At 44.4% G+C, this 22361-nt stretch overlaps 1 protein-coding gene across 1 annotated transcript in view; it reads left to right on the top strand.

Moving 5' to 3' along the window:
- The window catches only part of TTN (titin), a 274875-nt gene that overhangs the window by 219738 nt on the left and 32776 nt on the right, over window positions 1-22361 (top strand). Inside the window, exons 297-306 of the mRNA XM_018065217.1 lie at window positions 446-733; window positions 829-1119; window positions 1211-1498; window positions 1852-2439; window positions 2540-2644; window positions 3081-3278; window positions 3385-3681; window positions 3784-4371; window positions 4463-4765; window positions 4867-21972. Of these exons, the coding sequence (XP_017920706.1) occupies window positions 446-733; window positions 829-1119; window positions 1211-1498; window positions 1852-2439; window positions 2540-2644; window positions 3081-3278; window positions 3385-3681; window positions 3784-4371; window positions 4463-4765; window positions 4867-21972 (20052 nt within the window). The remainder of the gene's footprint in view (window positions 1-445; window positions 734-828; window positions 1120-1210; window positions 1499-1851; window positions 2440-2539; window positions 2645-3080; window positions 3279-3384; window positions 3682-3783; window positions 4372-4462; window positions 4766-4866; window positions 21973-22361) is intronic.

Here is a 22361-nt window from a genome sequence, read left to right as displayed (position 1 = left end):
TCTTAATTTCTTTTCCCACCTTTTCTTCTATTCACTTATTCTCCCTAATCAATGCTCCTACTACTTTGAATTACACTTCACCCACTGTGTACTTTTCTTCCTACAAAGAAATAAAGAAAGCCAGAGTGTATAGCAGAGTGCTTTCACTGGAAGAAAGCCCAAAATCAGTCATCTACTTGTGAAATACAGAGAGTTTAAGAGTATGTAAGGTTCATGAGATAAGGAGATGCAGATCCTCCAGGGAAAACGTGGGTTGGGCCATAGGATACTAGAAAATAGAAAGGTCAGTAATTACTACAGAGTCTTAAGATAGTTGGGAAAAGTTTTGAGGATTATATTAAGAATTTTTTTAAGAACTAGAAATCAGAAACGTATTTTAGGAGTTATCAGGCCAGTCCTTGGAAATACACATTACTCTAACGTTCTTCACTCCAATGGTAAACAGTTCCACCTGAAGGAGAACTTGATGCTGATTTGAGGAAGACCCTCATATTGCGTGCTGGAGTTACCATGAGACTGTACGTGCCAGTGAAAGGACGTCCGCCTCCCAAGATAACTTGGTCTAAACCAAACGTCAATCTAAGAGAAAGGGTTGGACTGGACATAAAGTCCACTGACTTTGACACCTTCTTGCGCTGTGAAAAGGTGAACAAATATGATGCAGGAAAATACATCTTGACTCTGGAGAACAGCTGTGGTAAAAAGGAATATACCATTGTAGTGAAAGTGCTTGGTAAGTCTACATGGAGAAACAATCATATGTATGTTTAAAATGTAGCCAATGTGTTTTTTAGGTATTCATTTCTTATTTACCCACTATTTATTCAGATACTCCTGGGCCACCCGTCAATGTGACAGTCAAAGAAGTATCCAAAGATTCTGCTTATGTTACCTGGGATCCTCCCATTATTGATGGTGGAAGCCCCATCATAAACTATGTGGTAGAAAAGCGTGATGCAGAGAGGAAGTCCTGGTCTACTGTAACAACAGAGTGCTCAAAAACAAGCTTCAGAGTATCTAACCTGGAGGAGGGAAAATCCTACTTCTTCAGGGTGTTTGCTGAAAACGAGTATGGCATTGGTGATCCCGGTGAGACACGTGATGCTGTCAAAGCTTCCGGTAAGCAAATGAGGCTACCACCCCATCACTCTGAGTGACACCTTACCTCGGTTTTCTGGGGCTTAGACTCATCATTTCTCCTTTGCTCTAGAAACCCCTGGACCAGTGGTGGACCTGAAGGTGACCTCTGTCACCAAGTCATCTTGCAGCATAGGCTGGAAGAAGCCTCGCAGTGATGGTGGAAGTCGAATCACTGGATATGTCGTTGATTTCCTGACTGAAGAAAATAAGTGGCAACGAGTCATGAAATCATTAAGCTTACAGTACACCACAAAAGACTTGACTGAAGGGAAGGAATATACCTTCCGAGTGAGCGCTGAGAATGAAAATGGAGAAGGCACCCCAAGTGAAATCACTGCTGTGGCAAAGGATGATGTCGGTAAGCCCTTAGCCATCATCTCCATTTCCCCTTTGTCATCAAAAGTGCACTCTTGGGACTTCCCTGGCAGTCCAGTGATTAAGACTTCACCTTCCAATACATGGGGTTCTCAAGTTCGATCCCTGGTCTGGGAGTTAAGATCCTACATGCTAAATGGCCAAAAAACCAAAGCATAAAACAGAAATAACATCGTAACAAATTCAATAGAGACTTTTAAAATGCTCCGTATAAAAAACTAAAAGTGCTCTTGAGCCCTATTCCCTGGCTTACCTAAAAACCCTCTAAAAACTATAATGATCTGAAAAAACTAACTGCCTGGCATTAAAAAATGACTTATCTCTGCTGTTTTACAGTGGCTCCTGACCTTGACTTAAAGGACCTACCTGATTTGTGCTACTTGGCCAAAGAAAACAGCAATTTCCGTCTTAAGATCCCCATAAAAGGCAAGCCAGTTCCATCCGTGACCTGGAAGAAAGGGGAAGACCCTCTAGCAACAGACACAAGAGTCAGTGTTGAATCATCTGCAGTTAACACCACTCTTGTCGTATATGATTGCCGAAAATCTGATGCTGGAAAATACACAATCACACTGAAGAATGTGGCTGGCACCAAGGAAGGGACTCTCACCATAAAAGTTGTCGGCAAGCCTGGCATCCCCACTGGACCGATCAAATTTGAAGAAGTCACAGCAGAAGCCGTAACCTTAAAGTGGGGTCCTCCGAAGGACGATGGAGGTTCTGAGATCACCAACTACATCCTAGAGAAGAGAGATTCTGTAAACAACAAGTGGGTGACTTGTGCCTCGGCCGTCCAGAAAACCACATTCAGGGTCATGAGACTCCACGAGGGGATGGAATACACCTTCCGGGTCAGTGCCGAGAATAAATACGGTGTAGGAGAGGGTCTAAAATCGGAGCCAATTGTTGCCAGACACCCATTTGGTAAGTGTCTCAAGGTCAGAAAACATAGAGCAGAACGTGGTTCCAGTTCATTTCGAATACATTCCCGATTATAAATCTTGAATTATCTGCTTTTCCCTAGATGTGCCTGATGCTCCCCCACCTCCCAATATCGTGGATGTCAGACATGACTCCGTATCTCTAACATGGACTGACCCCAGGAAAACTGGAGGCTCTCCAATTACAGGTATTTTGTTGGTTCTTATCCTAGAGCATTTACGTTAATCTTCCTCCCCGAAAACAAGCTGAATCTGTGCTACTTCTTATAGTACTATCTGCACATCCAAAAGCATATGTCCCTTTTCTCAGTTCATCATGCATTCAGAACATTAAGAATTAAGTAAGCTAATTCATTAAGCTAACTTCATTTGAATGAAAAACTCCTAATGTAATAGTTAATAAAGGCTTTCTAAATGATAGTATCTATTTTTATACGTTAAAATGTTTCAACAGAAGGTGCCATAAGTAAGTCTATTCCAGGAGCTAAAAATATCCCTATGGCTAGGTAATAAAAGTGTAGATACCAACAAGAACGATTATTTGTTCTGTGTATGTGCGTATTTAAAAATCAGGCTACATTTGTGCTTTCTCTGGGAACTGACACATCACTGGGTCTTTTATAGGGTATCATATCGAGTTCAAGGAAAGAAACAGCCTTTTGTGGAAGAGAGCTAATAAGACTCCTATTAGGATGAAAGAATTCAAAGTGACGGGACTAACTGAAGGTCTGGAATATGAGTTCCGAGTTATGGCAATCAATTTAGCAGGAGTAGGCAAACCAAGCCTGCCGTCAGAGCCAGTGGTGGCCCTTGATCCAATTGGTAAGTCATTATACAGAGACTTTGTATGATGTCTCTTTGTATTTCCTCATGGAGAAAACATTGATGTGTGGCTGACTGGGTTGGTTCATTTGTTGCTTTATTTTAGATCCTCCTGGCAAACCAGAGGTTATCAATGTAACAAGGAATTCGGTGACTCTCGTCTGGACTGAACCTAAATACGATGGTGGCCATAAGCTGACTGGGTATATAGTAGAGATGCGAGATCTTCCCTCTAAATCCTGGACGAAAGCCAACCATGTTAATGTCCCAGATTGTGCCTTTACTGTTACTGACCTTGTCGAGGGTGGAAAATATGAATTCCGAATTAGAGCAAAGAATACAGCAGGTGCTATCAGTGCTCCATCAGAAAGTACAGGAACCATTATCTGCAAAGATGAATATGGTAGGTCTATTTTATTTTTTATGCACATTAAAAAAAAAACAGTATATTAACCCACCTTCCTTTTCTGATTACAATGTTTGTTTGTTTTTGTTTCCTTTGCAGAGGCACCAACCATTGTTCTTGATCCCACAATAAAAGATGGGCTAACAGTTAAAGCAGGAGATACCATCATTCTGAGTGCCATTAGCATTCTTGGCAAGCCTCTTCCAAAGTCCAGTTGGTCCAGGGCAGGAAAAGACATACGACCATCAGACATTGTTCAGATAACTTCAACCCCGACGTCTTCCATGCTTGCTGTCAAGTATGCGACTAGAAAAGATGCTGGTGAATACACCATCACTGCAACGAATCCTTTTGGCACAAAGAGTGAACATGTGAAGGTGACGGTGCTTGATGTACCTGGTCCCCCAGGCCCCATCGAAATCAGTAATGTTTCTGCTGAAAAAGCAACACTCACATGGACACCTCCCTTGGAAGATGGTGGCTCACCAATTAAGTCCTATGTCCTGGAAAAGAGAGAAACCAGCCGACTTCTGTGGACAGTGGTTGCCGAAGATATTCAGTCTTGCAGGCATGTGGCAACCAAACTTATCCAAGGAAATGAGTATGTCTTCCGGGTCTCAGCTGTAAACCAGTATGGCAAAGGAGAACCCGTACAGTCTGAACCTGTCAAAATGGTAGACAGATTTGGTAAGTACAGTATATAAGGGAATTGATGCATAAACCTTTGCAGCAGAGCTTAGGAAATCATAGATTTCTCACAAATTTGCTTCCTTCTCAGGTCCACCTGGCCCCCCTGGAAAGCCAGAGGTTTCCAATGTCACTAAAAACACTGCCACTATCAGCTGGAAAAGACCAGTGGATGACGGTGGCAGCGAGATCACAGGGTATCATGTAGAAAGGAGAGAGAAGAAAAGCTTGCGATGGGTGAGAGCAACAAAGACTCCGGTTTCTGATCTCAGATGCAAAGTGACAGGACTGCAAGAAGGAAACACCTACGAGTTCCGAGTCAGTGCAGAGAACAAAGCAGGAATTGGTCCACCTAGCGATGCTTCAGATCCTGTTCTAATGAAAGATGTTGCCTGTGAGTATTTATCTTTTTCAACACAGCTTTTTGGGGAGTGCTGGTATTTAATTTATACCAAATCCAAACCCTTAACATTTTTGTGCCTGTTTCCTTTCCAGATCCCCCAGGACCACCTTCAAACGCACGTGTCACTGACACTACCAAGAAATCTGCTTCTTTGGCCTGGGGCAAGCCTCATTATGACGGTGGCCTTGAAATCACTGGCTATGTCGTAGAGCATCAGAAAGTAGGAGATGAGGGCTGGATAAAGGATACAACAGGAACGGCCCTCAGAATCACTGAGTTTGTGGTCCCTGATCTTGAGACTAAAGAAAAGTACAATTTTAGAATCAGTGCCGTCAATGATGCTGGTGTTGGGGAGCCAGCAGTGATTCCAAATGTTGAAATTGTGGAACGGGAGATGGCCCCTGACTTCGAACTAGATGCTGAGCTTCGAAGAACTCTTGTTGTGAGAGCAGGACTCAGTATCAGAATCTTCGTGCCCATTAAAGGTCGACCTGCCCCTGAAGTGACATGGACCAAAGATGATATCAACCTTAAGAACCGAGCTAACATTGAAAATACAGAGTCATTCACGCTCCTGATCATCCCAGAATGTAACAGATACGACACTGGCAAGTTTGTGATGACTATAGAAAACCCCGCGGGGAAGAAGAGTGGCTTCGTTAACGTCCGAGTCTTGGACACACCAGGGCCTGTCCTCAACCTGAGGCCTACTGACATCACAAAGGAGAGTGTCACCCTGCACTGGGACCTCCCTCTGATAGATGGGGGCTCACGCATCACAAACTACATTGTGGAGAAACGAGAAGCAACACGGAAATCTTACTCCACGGTCACCACGAAGTGCCATAAATGCACTTATAAAGTCACTGGCTTGTCTGAAGGATGTGAATACTTCTTCAGAGTGATGGCAGAAAACGAGTATGGAATCGGCGAGCCGACAGAAACAACGGAGCCTGTAAAGGCCTCCGAAGCACCATCACCGCCAGAGAGTCTTAACATCATGGACATAACTAAGAGCACAGTCAGCTTGGCATGGCCTAAACCCAAACATGACGGGGGCAGTAAGATCACTGGCTATGTGATTGAAGCCCAGAGAAAAGGCTCTGACCAGTGGACCCACATCACAACCGTGAAGGGGCTGGAATGCGTTGTGAAGAATCTGACCGAAGGGGAAGAGTACACCTTCCAGGTGATGGCAGTGAACAGTGCAGGAAGAAGCGCCCCTAGAGAAAGCAGACCCGTCATTGTCAAGGAGCAGACCATGCTTCCAGAGCTGGATCTCCGCGGCATTTATCAGAAATTAGTCGTCGCTAAAGCTGGTGACAACATCAAAGTTGAAATTCCAGTGCTCGGTCGACCAAAGCCCACGGTTACGTGGAAGAAAGGAGACCAGATCCTTAAACAGACACAGAGAGTTAACTTTGAAAACACAGCAACTTCCACCATCTTAAACATCAACGAGTGCGTGAGAAGTGACAGTGGGCCCTACCCATTAACAGCAAGGAACATTGTGGGAGAGGTTGGTGATGTCATCACCATTCAAGTCCATGACATCCCAGGGCCACCTACTGGACCAATCAAATTTGATGAAGTTTCATCTGATTTTGTCACCTTCTCTTGGGAGCCGCCTGAGAACGATGGAGGTGTGCCCATAAGCAACTATGTGGTGGAGATGCGGCAGACGGACAGCACCACGTGGGCTGAACTGGCAACTACTGTTATACGCACTACCTACAAAGCCACTCGCCTTACTACCGGAGTGGAGTACCAATTCCGGGTAAAAGCTCAAAACAGATACGGAGTGGGACCCAGCATCACGTCAGCACCTGTAGTTGCCAACTATCCATTTAAGGTCCCTGGGCCTCCTGGTACCCCTCAGGTGGCTGCAGTTACCAAGGACTCAATAACAATCAGCTGGCATGAGCCTCTTTCTGACGGTGGAAGCCCCATTTTAGGATACCACGTTGAAAGAAAAGAACGAAACGGTATTCTCTGGCAGACTGTGAGTAAAGCATTAGTACCTGGCAACATTTTCAAATCAAGTGGACTAACAGATGGTATTGCTTATGAATTCCGAGTGATTGCAGAAAACATGGCTGGCAAAGGCAAGCCAAGCAAGCCATCCGAACCTATTTTAGCTTTGGATCCCATTGACCCACCTGGGAAACCAATTCCTCTCAATATTACTAGACACACAGTGACTCTTAAGTGGGCTAAGCCTGAATATACTGGCGGCTTTAAAATTACTAGTTATATAGTTGAAAAGCGGGATCTTCCTAACGGACGGTGGCTAAAGGCCAACTTCAGCAACATTTTAGAGAATGAATTTACAGTCAGTGGACTAACTGAAGATGCCGCATATGAATTCCGTGTCATTGCCAAAAATGCTGCCGGTGCTATTAGCCCACCATCTGAGCCATCAGATGCTATCACATGCAGAGACGACATTGAAGCCCCAAGGATAATGGTGGATGTCAAATATAAGGACACAATTACATTAAAAGCCGGTGAAGCGTTCAAGCTGGAAGCTGATGTTTCAGGTCGCCCACCTCCAACAATGGAATGGACCAAAGATGGAAAGGAGCTTGAAAACACAGCAAAATTAGAAATTAAAATTGCAGATTTCTCTACTAATCTGGTAAACAAGGATTCACTAAGAAGGGATGGCGGTGCCTACACCCTTACAGCAACTAATCCTGGTGGTTTTGCCAAGCACATCTTCCATGTCAAAGTTCTTGATAGACCAGGCCCACCAGAAGGACCTTTAGCTGTGTCTGAAGTGACATCAGAAAAGTGTGTACTGTCATGGTTGCCTCCACTGGACGATGGAGGTGCCAAAATTGAGTATTACGTCGTTCAGAAACGTGAAACCAGCAGACTGGCATGGACAAACGTAGCCTCAGAAGTCCAGCTAACAAAACTGAAGGTCACTAAACTCTTGAAAGGCAATGAATACATATTCCGTGTGATGGCTGTAAACAAATATGGCGTTGGAGAGCCCCTGGACTCAGAGCCTGTGCTTGCAGTGGATCCTTACGGACCTCCTGATCCACCTAAAAACCCCGAAGTTACCAGCATCACTAAAGATTCCATGGTTGTCTGCTGGGGCCATCCTGACTCTGATGGTGGCAGTGAGATCATCAATTACATTGTGGAACGGCGAGATAAAGCAGGGCAACGCTGGGTGAAATGCAACAAAAAGACCCTTACTGATTTAAGATACAAAGTGTCTGGGCTGACAGAAGGACATGAGTATGAGTTCCGGGTCATGGCTGAGAACGCGGCTGGAATCAGCGCACCGAGCGCTACCAGTCCATTTTATAAAGCTTGTGATGCTGTGTTTAAACCCGGCCCACCAGGTAACCCACGTGTTCTAGATACAAGCAGATCATCCATTTCGATTGCTTGGAACAAGCCTATCTATGATGGTGGTTCCGAAATCACTGGGTATATGGTTGAGATCGCCCTGCCAGAGGAAGATGAATGGAAGATCGTCACTCCACCAGCTGGGCTCAAGGCAACGTCTTACACCATCACCAACCTCACAGAGAACCAGGAATATAAAATTCGCATCTACGCCATGAACTCTGAAGGCATTGGGGAACCTGCACTTGTTCCTGGAACTCCAAAGGCTGAAGACAGGATGCTGCCTCCAGAGATTGAACTGGATGCCGAACTGCGCAAAGTTGTCACCATAAGAGCTTGCTGTACTCTGAGACTTTTTGTCCCCATCAAAGGAAGGCCAGCACCCGAGGTGAAGTGGACCCGAGAACACGGAGAATCTTTAGATAAAGCTAGCATCGAGTCCACAAGCTCTTACACCCTGCTTATTATTGGAAACGTAAACAGATTCGACAGTGGCAAATACATACTGACCATAGAAAACAGCTCAGGCAGCAAGTCCGCGTTTGTTAATGTCAGAGTCCTAGACACACCAGGCCCGCCACAGGACCTGAAGGTAAAGGAGGTCACAAAGTCATCTGTCACACTGACATGGGAGCCGCCTCTTATTGACGGAGGTTCGAAAATAAATAACTATATTGTTGAAAAGCGGGAATCAACAAGGAAAGCATATTCAACTGTTACAACAAATTGCCACAAGACTTCCTGGAAGGTAGACCAGCTTCAAGAAGGCTGCAGTTACTACTTCAGGGTTCTCGCCGAAAATGAATACGGCATCGGGCTGCCTGCTGAAACCGCAGAATCTGTGAAAGTATCAGAACGACCTCTGCCTCCAGGAAAGATAACGTTGGTGGACGTCACAAGAAACAGTGTGTCACTCTCCTGGGAGAAACCCGAGCATGATGGAGGCAGCCGAATTCTAGGCTACATCGTAGAGATGCAGAGCAAAGGCAGTGACAAATGGGTCACGTGTGCCACGGTCAAAGTCACCGAAGCCACTATTACTGGATTAATTCAGGGTGAAGAGTACTCTTTCCGTGTGTCTGCTCAGAACGAGAAGGGCATTAGCGATCCGAGACAACTGAGCGTGCCAGTAATTGCCAAGGATCTTGTCATTCCGCCAGCCTTCAAACTCCTGTTCACTACTTTCACTGTCCTGGCAGGTGAAGACCTAAAAGTCGATGTTCCATTCATTGGACGCCCTACGCCAGCCGTAACATGGCATAAAGATGATGTGCCCCTGAAGCAGACGACCAGAGTCAACGCCGAGAGCACAGAAAATAACTCACTACTGACAATAAAGGAAGCGTGCCGAGAGGATGTTGGACATTACATCGTTAAACTGACTAACTCAGCTGGTGAAGCTACCGAAACCCTTAATGTTATCGTTCTTGACAAACCAGGGCCTCCAACAGGACCAGTTAAAATGGAGGAAGTGACAGCTGACAGTATTACTTTCTCCTGGGGCCCACCTAAGTATGATGGTGGAAGTTCTATCAACAATTACATTGTAGAGAAACGGGACACTTCCACAACCAGCTGGCAGATTGTGTCAGCTACTGTTGCAAGGACAACAATAAAAGCTTGCAGGTTAAAGACTGGGTGTGAATATCAGTTTAGGATTGCAGCTGAAAACAGATATGGAAAGAGCACCTACCTCACTTCAGAGCCTATTGTAGCCCAGTATCCATTCAAAGTTCCTGGTCCTCCTGGCACGCCGTTCGTAACACTGTCCTCCAAGGACAGCATGGAAGTACACTGGAACGAGCCAGTCAGTGACGGAGGCAGCAAAGTCATTGGCTATCACTTGGAACGCAAGGAAAGAAACAGCATCCTCTGGGTGAAGTTGAATAAGACACCTATTCCTCAAACCAAGTTTAAAACAACTGGCCTCGACGAAGGCGTTGAATATGAATTCAGAGTCTCTGCAGAGAACATTGTGGGCATCGGCAAGCCAAGTAAAGTGTCTGAAAGCTACGTAGCCCGTGATCCATGCGATCCACCAGGAAAGCCAGAGCCAATCATTGTCACAAGAAATTCCGTGACTCTTCAGTGGAAGAAACCCACTTACGATGGTGGAAGCAAGATCACTGGTTACATTGTTGAAAAGAAAGAACTGCCTGAGGGCCGCTGGATGAAAGCTAGTTTTACCAACGTCATTGACACTCAGTTTGAAGTAACTGGCCTAGTTGAAGACCACAGATATGAGTTCCGGGTTATAGCCCGAAATGCTGCAGGAGTATTTAGCGAGCCTTCAGAGAGCTCAGGGGCAATAACGGCAAGAGACGAGGTAGAACCACCACAGATTCGCATGGATCCAAAATACAAAGACACAATTGTGGTGCATGCTGGTGAGCTGTTTAAGATTGATGCAGATATTCACGGCAAACCGATACCAACCACTCAGTGGATAAAAGGTGATCATGAGCTCTCCAGTACAGCTCGATTAGAAATTAAGAGCACTGACTTTGCCACCAGTCTCAGTGTCAAGGATGCAATTCGCATTGACAGTGGAAGCTACATACTGAAGGCCAAAAACGTTGCAGGAGAGAAGTCAGTCACTGTAAATGTCAAAGTTCTTGACAGACCAGGGCCACCCGAAGGACCTATTGTTATATCAGGAGTTACAGCAGAAAAATGCACACTAGCTTGGAAACCCCCACTCCAAGATGGTGGGAGTGATATCATAAATTATATTGTGGAAAGGAGAGAGACCAGCCGCTTGGTTTGGACTGTGGTTGATGCTAACGTACAGACTCTCGGCTGCAAGGTTACTAAGCTGCTTGAAGGCAATGAATATGTTTTCCGTGTAATGGCTGTCAACAAATATGGTGTTGGCGAACCTCTTGAATCTGAGCCAGTAACTGCCAAGAACCCATTTGTAGTGCCAGATGCACCAAAGGCTCCAGAAATCACAGCAGTGACCAAGGACTCAATGATTGTTGTATGGGAAAGACCAGCATCTGATGGCGGCAGTGAAATTCTTGGGTATGTTCTTGAAAAACGCGACAAAGAGGGCATCAGATGGACAAGATGCCACAAACGTCTGATTGGGGAGCTGCGCTTGAGAGTAACCGGACTCTTAGAAAATCACAATTACGAGTTCAGAGTCTCAGCCGAGAACGCTGCTGGACTTAGCGAGCCAAGCCCACCTTCTGCTTATCAAAAGGCTTGTGACCCTATTTATAAACCAGGACCTCCAAACAACCCCAGAGTCACTGATATTACGAGATCTTCCGTCTTCCTTTCTTGGGGCAAACCAATATATGACGGTGGCTGTGAAATCCAAGGATACATTGTTGAAAAATGTGACGTGAGTGTTGGTGAATGGACAATGTGCACTCCGCCAACTGGAATCAATAAAACACACATAGAAGTGGAGAAGCTATTGGAAAAGCATGAATACAACTTCCGTATCTGTGCTGTTAACAAAGCTGGAGTGGGAGAACATGCTGATGTCCCTGGACCTGTTATAGTTGAAGAAAAGTTGGAAGCACCAGACATTGACCTTGACATGGAACTGAGGAAAATTCTAAATATAAGGGCAGGTGGCTCCTTAAGGTTATTTGTTCCTATTAGAGGTCGTCCTACACCAGAAGTTAAATGGGGCAAAGTGGATGGTGAAATCCGAGACGCAGCTATAATCGACAGCACTAGCAGCTTCACCTCCCTTGTTCTTGACAATGTCAACCGATACGATAGTGGAAAATACACTCTCACATTAGAAAACAGCAGCGGGACAAAGTCTGCCTTTGTGACTGTGAGAGTTCTGGACACACCAAGTCCACCTGTTAATCTGAAAGTCACAGAAATCACTAAAGACTCAGTGTCAATTACATGGGAGCCTCCTCTGCTGGATGGGGGATCCAAAATTAAAAACTACATTGTTGAGAAACGTGAAGCCACAAGGAAGTCATATGCTGCCGTTGTGACAAACTGCCATAAGAATTCTTGGAAAATTGATCAGCTCCAAGAAGGCTGTAGTTACTACTTCAGAGTCACAGCTGAGAACGAGTATGGTATTGGCCTTCCCGCCCACACTGATGATCCGGTTAAGGTTGCAGAAGTCCCACAACCTCCAGGAAAAATCACTGTGGATGATGTCACCAGAAACAGTGTCTCTTTGAGCTGGACAAAGCCTGAACATGACGGTGGCAGTAAAATCATCCAGTATATTGTGGAGATGCAAGCTAAACACAGTGAGAAATGGTCAGAGTGCGCTCGAGTCAAGTCCCTTGAAGCCGTAATTACCAACCTAACTCAGGGAGAAGAGTACCTTTTTAGAGTTGTGGCTGTAAATGAAAAGGGGAGAAGTGATCCTAGGTCTCTTGCAGTTCCAATAGTTGCCAAAGATCTGGTCATTGAGCCAGATGTCAGACCTGCATTTAACAGTTACAGTGTACAGGTTGGCCAAGATTTGAAAATAGAAGTACCCATTTCTGGACGTCCTAAGCCAACTATTACCTGGACTAAAGACGATCTTCCACTGAAGCAGACTACAAGAATCAATGTCACTGATTCACTTGACCTCACCGTACTCAGTATTAAAGAGACTCATAAGGATGATGGTGGACATTATGGAATCACAGTTGCTAATGTGGTTGGTCAGAAGACAGCATCCATTGAAATTATAACCCTAGATAAGCCTGATCCTCCAAAAGGACCTGTTAAATTTGATGAAGTCAGTGCTGAAAGTATTACCTTATCTTGGGAACCTCCATCATATACAGGGGGCTGCCAGATCACCAACTACGTAGTTCAGAAAAGAGATACAACCACCACAGTATGGGAGGTTGTTTCTGCTACTGTGGCCAGAACAACACTCAAAGTGACCAAACTGAAAACTGGTACAGAATATCAATTCAGAATATTTGCTGAAAACAGATATGGACAAAGCTTTGCCTTGGAATCTGAGCCAATTGTAGCTCAATATCCCTACAAAGAACCAGGCCCTCCAGGTACACCGTTTGTCACAGCCATTTCCAAAGATTCCATGGTTATACAGTGGCATGAACCAATCAATAATGGTGGCAGCCCAATCATAGGTTACCACCTTGAGAAAAAGGAAAGAAACAGTATTTTGTGGACTAAAGTCAACAAAACTATTATTCATGATACCCAGTTTAAAGCAATCAATCTTGAAGAAGGCATTGAATATGAATTCAGAGTGTATGCTGAAAATATTGTTGGTATAGGCAAGGCAAGCAAGAATTCCGAATGCTATGTAGCCAGAGATCCCTGTGACCCACCAGGAACCCCAGAAGCAATAATTGTTAAAAGACATGAAATCACTTTACAATGGACCAAACCCGCATATGATGGTGGAAGTGTGATTACAGGTTACATTGTAGAGAAGCGTGATCTGCCTGACGGTCGCTGGATGAAAGCCAGCTTCACAAACGTCATTGAAACTCAGTTTACTGTGTCAGGTCTTACTGAAGATCAAAGATATGAATTCAGAGTCATTGCAAAGAATGCAGCAGGTACAATAAGCAAACCTTCTGACAGTACTGGACCAATAACTGCCAGGGATGAGGTCGAACTCCCAAGAATTTCAATGGATCCAAAATTTAGAGACACAATTGTGGTAAATGCTGGAGAAACATTCAGGCTTGAAGCCGATGTCCACGGAAAGCCCCTGCCTACCATTGAGTGGTTAAGAGGAGATAAGGAGATTGAAGAATCTGCTAGATATGAAATAAAGAACACAGATTTCAAGGCTTTACTTATTGTAAAGGATGCCATTAGAATTGATGGTGGACAGTATATTTTAAGAGCTTCCAACGTTGCAGGTTCTAAGTCATTCCCGGTAAATGTAAAAGTGTTAGACAGACCAGGGCCTCCAGAAGGGCCAGTCCAGGTTACTGGAGTCACCGCTGAAAAATGCACATTAACATGGTCTCCACCACTTCAAGATGGTGGCAGTGACATTTCTCACTATGTTGTTGAAAAGAGAGAAACAAGTCGGCTTGCCTGGACTGTTGTTGCTTCAGAGGTTGTAACCAATTCTCTGAAAGTTACCAAACTCTTAGAAGGGAATGAATATATCTTCCGTATAATGGCTGTCAACAAATATGGTGTTGGCGAGCCTTTGGAATCTGCACCAGTACTCATGAAAAACCCATTCGTGCTTCCTGGACCACCAAAGAACTTGGAAGTCACCAACATTGCCAAGGACTCCATGACCGTCTGTTGGAACCGTCCAGACAGTGATGGTGGAAGTGAGATTATTGGTTACATCGTAGAGAAAAGAGACAGAAGTGGCATTAGGTGGATAAAATGTAATAAACGCCGCATTACAGACTTACGGCTAAGAGTAACAGGATTAACAGAAGATCATGAGTACGAATTCAGGGTCTCTGCAGAAAATGCGGCTGGAGTTGGAGAACCAAGTCCAGCTACAGTTTATTATAAGGCCTGTGATCCTGTGTTCAAACCTGGCCCCCCCATCAATGCACACATTGTAGACACCACTAAAAATTCAATTACACTTGCCTGGGGTAAACCCATCTACGATGGTGGCAGTGAAATTCTGGGATATGTAGTAGAAATCTGTAAAGCAGACGAAGAAGAATGGCAAATAGTTACTCCCCAGACTGGCCTGAAAGCCACTCGATTTGAAATTTCAAAACTCACTGAACACCAAGAGTATAAAGTACGGGTCTGTGCCCTCAATAAAGTTGGTTTAGGTGAGGCTACAGACGTTCCTGGTACTGTGAAACCAGAAGATAAACTTGAAGCGCCTGAACTTGACCTTGACTCTGAATTAAGGAAAGGAATCGTTGTAAGAGCTGGTGGATCCGTCAGAATTCACATTCCATTCAAAGGTCGCCCAACACCCGAGATCACCTGGTCTCGAGAGGAAGGTGAATTCACAGATAAGGTCCAAATCGAAAAAGCAGCAAACTATACCCAACTATCAATAGATAACTGTGATAGAAATGATGCTGGAAAATATCTTCTCAAGCTGGAAAACAGCAGTGGGTCTAAATCTGCTTTTGTAACTGTGAAAGTTCTTGACACTCCAGGACCACCACAGAATTTGGCAGTCAAAGAAGTGAGAAAAGATTCTGTCCTTCTGGTGTGGGACCCACCCTTAATTGATGGGGGTGCAAAGGTCAAGAACTATGTCATCGACAAACGCGAATCAACCAGGAAAGCATATGCTAATGTGAGTAATAAATGCAGCAAAACAAGCCTCAAAGTTGAGAATCTTACAGAAGGAGCCACTTATTACTTTAGAGTAATGGCTGAAAATGAATTTGGAATTGGTGCTCCAGTGGAAACTGTTGATGCTGTGAAAGCATCTGAGCCTCCGTCCCCACCAGGAAAGGTCACACTGACTGATGTGTCCCAGACCAGCGCATCCCTGATGTGGGAGAAACCTGAACACGATGGTGGGAGCCGAATTCTGGGGTATGTTGTTGAAATGCAGCCCAAAGGAACAGAAAAATGGAGTGTCGTGGCTGAATCCAAAGTCTGTAATGCAGTTGTTACTGGTTTGAGTTCTGGGCAAGAATATCACTTCCGTGTCAAGGCTTACAATGAGAAAGGACAAAGCGATCCAAGAGTGCTTGGTGTTCCGGTCATAGCCAAAGACTTGACTATACAGCCTAGTTTTAAGTTACCATTTAACACATACAGTGTCCAAGCTGGTGAAGATCTTAAAATCGAAATTCCTGTTATTGGCCGGCCAAGACCTGAAATTTCATGGGTCAAAGATGGCGAGCCTCTTAAACAGACGACAAGAGTAAATGTTGAGAAAACAGCTACTTCAACTATTCTGCACATTAAAGAAAGTAACAAAGATGACTTTGGGAAATACACTGTCACAGCAACAAACAGTGCAGGTACTGCAACCGAAAATCTCAGTGTTATCGTTTTAGAAAAGCCTGGACCTCCAGTTGGACCAGTTCGGTTTGATGAAGTTAGTGCAGATTTTGTGGTCATATCTTGGGAACCTCCAGCCTATACTGGTGGCTGCCAGATAAGCAACTACATAGTAGAGAAGCGAGATACAACCACCACCACTTGGCACATGGTATCAGCAACGGTGGCAAGAACAACAATTAAAATAACCAAACTGAAAACGGGCAGTGAGTACCAGTTTAGGATTTTTGCAGAAAACAGGTATGGAAAAAGTGCCCCCTTGGATTCTAAACCTGTTATTGTACAATATCCATTTAAAGAACCTGGACCACCTGGCACTCCTTTCGTGACATCAGTCTCAAAAGATCAAATGCTTGTGCAATGGCACGAGCCAGTTAATGATGGAGGCAGCAAAGTTATTGGCTACCATCTTGAACAGAAAGAAAAGAACAGCCTTTTATGGGTCAAATTAAATAAGACTCCCATTCAAGACACCAAGTTCAAAGCAACTGGGCTTGATGAAGGCCTTGAGTATGAGTTCAAAGTTTCTGCTGAAAATATTGTCGGCATTGGCAAGCCAAGCAAAGTGTCGGAATGCTTTGTTGCTCGTGATCCTTGTGACCCACCAGGTCGCCCTGAAGCCATTGTCATTACGAGAAACAATGTCACACTGAAATGGAAGAAACCCGCCTACGACGGTGGCAGCAAAATAACAGGTTATATTGTAGAAAAGAGAGACCTACCTGATGGCCGTTGGATGAAAGCCAGCTTTACCAATGTCTTAGAAACTGAATTTACAGTGAGTGGACTTGTGGAAGACCAAAGATACGAATTTAGAGTAATTGCAAGAAACGCAGCCGGCAACTTTAGTGAACCATCCGAGAGTACTGGCGCCATTACTGCAAGAGATGAAATTGACGCACCAAATGCCTCACTGGATCCCAAATATAAAGATGTCATTGTTGTTCACGCAGGAGAGACTTTTGTCCTGGAAGCGGATATCCGTGGCAAACCTATCCCTGATATCGTTTGGTCAAAAGATGGAAGAGAGCTTGAAGAAACAGCTGCCAGAATGGAAATCAAGTCTACTATTCAGAGGACAACCCTTGTTGTCAAAGATTGTATACGTAGTGACGGGGGACAATATATCCTGAAACTCAGCAATGTTGGTGGTACCAAGACTATACCCATCACTGTAAAGGTACTTGACAGGCCAGGGCCTCCTGAAGGGCCTCTGAAAGTTTCTGGGGTTACTGCTGAAAAATGTTACCTGGCTTGGAACCCACCTTTACAAGATGGTGGTGCTAGTATTTCACATTACATCATTGAAAAGAGAGAGACCAGCAGACTCTCCTGGACCCAGGTTTCAACTGAGGTGCAGGCCCTTAACTACAAAGTCACTAAACTTCTCCCTGGTAATGAGTACATTTTCCGTGTCATGGCTGCGAATAAATACGGGATTGGAGAGCCGCTGGAATCTGAGCCTGTTATAGCCCGTAATCCTTATAAACCACCAGGTCCTCCTTCACCACCTGAAGCCTCAGCAATCACCAAAGATTCTATGGTCGTAACATGGGCACGCCCAGTAGATGATGGAGGTGCTGAAATCGAGGGCTATATTCTTGAAAAAAGAGACAAGGAAGGCGTTAGATGGACCAAGTGCAACAAGAAAACACTAACAGATCTTCGATTCAGGGTAACTGGCCTTACTGAAGGGCATTCCTATGAATTCCGAGTTGCTGCTGAAAACGCAGCTGGTGTGGGTGAACCCAGCGAGCCTTCTGTTTTCTATCGTGCGTGTGATGCTCTGTATCCACCAGGACCACCAAGTAATCCAAAAGTGACAGACACTTCCAGATCTTCTGTCTCCCTGGCATGGAATAAACCAATTTATGATGGTGGTGCGCCTGTTAAGGGCTATGTTGTTGAGGTCAAAGAAGCCACTGCTGATGAGTGGACAACGTGTACCCCACCAACAGGACTACAAGGAAAGCAGTTCACAGTGACTAATCTTAAAGAAAATACTGAATATAACTTCCGTATCTGCGCCATCAACTCTGAAGGCGTAGGTGAGCCTGCAACTATACCTGGTTCAGTTGCTGCTAAAGAGAGACAAGAGCCACCCGAAATAGAACTGGATGCTGATCTCAGAAAAGTGGTCATTCTGCGTGCAAGTGCTACTTTACGCTTATTTGTCACTATCAAAGGTCGCCCGGAACCTGAAGTGAAATGGGAAAAGGCCGAAGGTGTTCTCACTGACAGGGCCCAGATTGAGGTGACCAGCTCATACACAATGCTGGTCATTGATAACGTTACCAGATTCGACAGTGGTCGGTATAATCTGACGCTAGAAAACAACAGTGGCTCTAAAACTGCTTTTGTTAACGTCAGAGTGCTTGACTCACCGAGTGCCCCTGTGAATCTGGCTGTAAGAGAAGTGAAGAAAGACTCTGTGATACTGGCTTGGGAACCACCGCTTATTGATGGCGGAGCGAAGATTACAAACTACATTGTCGAAAAACGAGAAACAACACGGAAAGCATATGCTACTGTTACAAACAACTGCACAAAGAACACTTTTAAAATCGAAAATCTCCAAGAAGGGTGTTCTTACTACTTCCGAGTCTTGGCTGCCAATGAATATGGAATTGGTTTGCCCGCTGAAACAACTGAACCCGTTAAAGCTTCTGAACCACCCCTCCCACCTGGAAGAGTAACTCTTGTCGATGTGACCCGGAACACAGCTACAATTAAGTGGGAGAAGCCAGACAGTGACGGTGGCAGCAAAATTACTGGTTATGTAGTTGAAATGCAGACTAAAGGCAGTGAAAAATGGAGCATCTGCACACAGGTGAAGACTCTAGAAGCAACTATATCAGGCCTAACTGCTGGAGAGGAGTATATCTTCAGGGTAGCTGCAATTAATGAAAAAGGAAAAAGTGATCCAAGACAACTTGGAGTGCCAGTAATTGCAAGGGACATTGAAATAAAGCCTTCAGTTGAGCTTCCTTTCAATACTTTCAATGTAAAGGCCAGGGACCAACTGAAGATTGACGTTCCATTTAAAGGAAGACCTCAAGCTACTGTAAGCTGGAAAAAAGATGGTCAGACCCTTAAAGAGACGACTAGGGTCCATGTTTCTTCTTCAAAGACTGTAACATCACTAACAATTAAGGAAGCTTCAAGGGAAGATGTTGGCACTTATGAATTATGTGTTTCAAATAGCGCTGGATCCGTAACAGTTCCTATTACTGTAATTGTGCTTGACAAACCAGGACCTCCCGGACCTATACATATTGATGAGGTTAGTTGTGACAATATAACCATTTCTTGGAATCCTCCAGAATATGATGGTGGCTGCCAGATTAGCAATTACATCGTTGAAAAGAGAGAAACCACTTCTACAACATGGCATGTAGTTTCACAAGCAGTTGCAAGAACATCCATTAAAATAGTTCGTCTAGTAACAGGAAGTGAGTATCAGTTCCGCGTTTGTGCAGAAAACCGCTTTGGAAAGAGCTCCTACAGTGAATCTTCTGCTGTAGTTGCCGAGTATCCATTCAGCCCCCCGGGTCCTCCTGGTACTCCTAAAGTTGTGCATGCCACAAAATCTACCATGTTGGTAACCTGGCAAGTGCCAGTTAATGATGGAGGAAGTCGAGTACTTGGTTATCACCTTGAGTATAAAGAAAGAAGCAGCATCCTTTGGTCAAAAGCAAATAAAACCCTCATTGCTGATACGCAAATGAAAGTCTCCGGCCTTGATGAAGGACTGATGTATGAGTATCGTGTATATGCTGAGAATATTGCTGGAATTGGTAAATGCAGTAAATCTTGTGAGCCAGTCCCTGCAAGAGACCCCTGTGACCCTCCTGGACAACCTGAAGTCACAAATATCACAAGGAAATCAGTGTCACTTAAGTGGTCAAAACCACATTATGATGGTGGAGCTAAGATCACCGGCTACATCATTGAACGTAGAGAACTACCAGACGGCCGGTGGCTGAAATGCAACTTTACTAATGTACCAGAAACATACTTTGAAGTAACTGAACTCACTGAAGATCAACGTTATGAATTCCGGGTTTTTGCAAGGAATGCTGCTGACTCAATTAGTGAGCCATCTGAATCCACTGGACCTATCACAGTTAAAGATGATGTTGAGGCTCCAAGAATTATGATGGATGTCAAATTCCGAGATGTCATTGTTGTCAAAGCTGGAGAGGTCCTTAAGATCAATGCAGACGTTGCAGGGCGACCTCTGCCAATAATCTCCTGGGCCAAGGATGGTGTAGAAATTGAAGAAAGAGCAAGAACAGAAATTGTGTCAACGGACTACACTACTTTGCTAACAGTGAAAGACTGTGTCCGACGAGACTCTGGGCAGTATGTGCTAACAGTGAAGAATGTTGCCGGAACTCGGTCTATGGCAGTTAACTGCAAGGTACTTGATAAGCCTGGCCCACCTGCAGGACCACTTGAAATAACCGGCCTAACTGCTGAGAAATGCTCTCTTTCCTGGGGACCACCCCAAGAAGATGGTGGTGCGGCTATTGACTATTACATTGTAGAAAAACGTGAGACAAGTCGCCTTGCTTGGACAATATGTGAAGGAGAGTTAAGGACGACGTTTTGTAAAGTGACCAAGCTACTCAAGGGCAATGAATACATCTTTAGAGTAACAGGTGTTAATAAATACGGTGTTGGCGAGCCCCTGGAGAGCATGGCTGTAAAGGCCCTTGATCCATTTACAGTTCCAAGTCCACCTACATCTTTGGAAATTACATCTGTGACCAAAGAGTTCATGACACTTTGCTGGTCCAGACCAGAGAGTGATGGAGGCAGCGAAATCTCTGGTTACATCATTGAGAGGCGAGAGAAAAACAGCCTACGATGGGTACGTGTAAACAAAAAACCAGTTTATGATCTGAGAGTGAAATCCACAGGACTTCGTGAAGGGTGTGAATATGAATATCGGGTATATGCAGAAAACGCTGCAGGCCTGAGCCTTCCAAGTGAAACCTCTCCCCTAATTCGGGCAGAAGATCCTGTGTTTTTACCATCTCCTCCATCCAAACCCAATGTTGTAGACTCAGGCAAGACCAATATAACTATTGGCTGGGTTAAGCCCTTATTTGATGGTGGGGCCCCAATAACTGGATACACCGTGGAATTCAAAAAATCTGATGAAACTGACTGGCAAACTGCCATTCAGAACTTAAGAGGCACTGAATATACAGTAAGTGGACTAACCACAGGAGCCGAATATGTTTTCAGAGTAAGATCTATCAATAAGGTCGGTGCTAGTGATCCCAGTGATAGCTCCGATCCCCAGATAGCAAAGGAAAGAGAGGAAGAACCTGTATTTGATCTTGACACAGAAATGAGGAAGACCTTGATTGTCAAGGCCGGTGCCTCCTTTACCATGACTGTGCCTTTCCGAGGAAGACCAGTACCCAGTGTCTCCTGGAGTAAACCCGACACTGACCTCCGCACTAGAGCTTATATTGATTCCACAGAATCTCGAACATCACTGACTATTGAAAATGCCAACAGAAATGATTCTGGAAAATACACATTAACGATTCAGAATATCTTGAATGCTGCCTCCCTGACCTTGGTCGTCAAAGTTTTAGATTCTCCTGGTCCTCCAGCCAACATTACTGTACATGATGTCACCAAAGAGGCTGCAGTATTATCCTGGGATGTTCCTGAAAATGATGGTGGAGCACCAGTGAAGAACTACCACATAGAAAAACGGGAGGCCAGTAAGAAAGCATGGGTCTCTGTGACCAACAACTGTAACCGCCTCTCCTACAAAATTACCAACTTACAAGAAGGGGCGATTTACTACTTCAGAGTCTCTGGAGAAAACGAGTTTGGTGTCGGTGTACCAGCCGAAACGAAGGAAGGAGTAAAGATAACAGGTATGTTTTAAGAACAAAGAAAACCTACATATCCATATTCATTTTCCTTGAATAGTGTGAATCATTTTAATTACTGTTTAAATGCTTTTGGTTCACACCTCAAGCAATTCATACTGTGGCACAAAAGGAATTCTTACTAATAGAGAAAGTTTTTCATTGATTTACAAAAAAAGAAATTTACATAGATGGAGATAGATAATGTATGTTGGATTTAAGTATAATTGAACTTGACTGCACATATATGTACATATATATATCATGTATGTGCAGAAATTACATGATATTTTATAACACTGTTCATCTCATTCCTCATTTTTTACCCATAATAAATTTGGGATAAATTTAATCATTTAATTGGGTCATTTGATGCTTATTTGATCTGAATGCTA

This window comes from Capra hircus, chromosome 2, assembly GCF_001704415.2.
Source record: "Capra hircus breed San Clemente chromosome 2, ASM170441v1, whole genome shotgun sequence".
NCBI lineage: Eukaryota > Metazoa > Chordata > Mammalia > Artiodactyla > Bovidae > Capra > Capra hircus.
This window is presented reverse-complemented; position numbering and strand designations above follow the sequence as displayed.